This window comes from Capsicum annuum, unplaced genomic scaffold, assembly GCF_002878395.1.
Source record: "Capsicum annuum cultivar UCD-10X-F1 unplaced genomic scaffold, UCD10Xv1.1 ctg21757, whole genome shotgun sequence".
Classification (NCBI taxonomy): domain Eukaryota; kingdom Viridiplantae; phylum Streptophyta; class Magnoliopsida; order Solanales; family Solanaceae; genus Capsicum; species Capsicum annuum.
The window spans coordinates 1-1,015 of record NW_025827729.1 but is presented as its reverse complement, the minus strand read 5'-3'; the positions used below and the strand labels follow the sequence as shown (position 1 = coordinate 1,015).

The window sequence follows — 1,015 nt, the reverse complement described above, 5'->3', positions numbered from 1 at the left end:
GAGTAGGCACATGTGCTGATGTGGGAACATCTGCTAACTCCAAAAATATAGGAATAGAATGACCTTGCTTCAATTGTTGGAAAGGGAAAATGTGTCCCTTAAAAGTGACATCCCTGCTTACAAACATCTTTCCAGTGCATGACTTAACTTGTTTTTCAGCAGTTGCAGGTTCCATTTTCACTTGTGCTGGGATCTTGATTTTGCTTTTCTGCTTCAAAATAAAGATTTCCTGGCACAAATGCCTCAGTTTTTGGGAATCAAAAGCTGAGGATCACCGGAAAATTGAAGCATTTCTGAATAACCATGGGTCATATGCTCCAAAGAGATACAACTATTCAGAGGTCAAAAAGATAACCAGTTGCTTCAAAAACAAACTTGGTCAAGGAGGATTTGGTATTGTATACGGAGGAAGTTTGGATAATGGGAGTCAAGTGGCAGTGAAGGTCCTGAATGAACTAAATGGCAGTGGTGAAGAATTCATTAACGAGGTGGAAAGTATTAGCAGGACATCACATGTCAACATTGTGAGCCTTGTGGGATTTTGTTTTGAGGGACGCAAAAGAGCTCTCGTATATGAATTCATGCCGAACGGATCACTTGAAAAGTTTATCTACGAAGAAAGATCCGAAAATGTTCGCCAATTGGGTTGGCCAATATTGTACAAAATTGCACTAGGCATAGCTCGAGGATTGGAGTACTTGCATCGTGGTTGTATCACTCGGATATTGCATTTTGATATAAAACCTCATAATATCCTCCTTGATGAAGATTTTTGTCCTAAGATCTCCGACTTTGGTCTTGCCAAACTTTGTGTTAAAAAGGAGAGCATTGTATCAATGTTAGGTGCACGAGGAACCAGCGGTTATATCGCTCCAGAAATTGTTTGCAGAAATTTGGGAGGTGTCTCTCACAAGTCTGACGTCTATAGCTACGGAATGATGGTCCTAGAGATGGTTGGAGGAAGAAAAAATGTTGACGCTGGAGCTGATCGCACGAGTGAGATCTACTTTCCACA

General features: G+C 40.9%; 1 protein-coding gene across 1 annotated transcript; it reads left to right on the top strand.

The window, feature by feature from the left end:
• Positions 1-168: 168 nt before the first annotated feature.
• LOC107856738 (LEAF RUST 10 DISEASE-RESISTANCE LOCUS RECEPTOR-LIKE PROTEIN KINASE-like 2.1) lies at positions 169-1,007 on the top strand (the record flags this gene model as incomplete). Its single annotated transcript, XM_047402447.1, is given in 1 exon segment — positions 169-1,007. A coding segment is annotated over 1 exon segment (839 nt), but the record flags the coding sequence as incomplete, so codon positions are not given.
• Between the last annotated feature and the right edge of the window lie 8 nt (positions 1,008-1,015).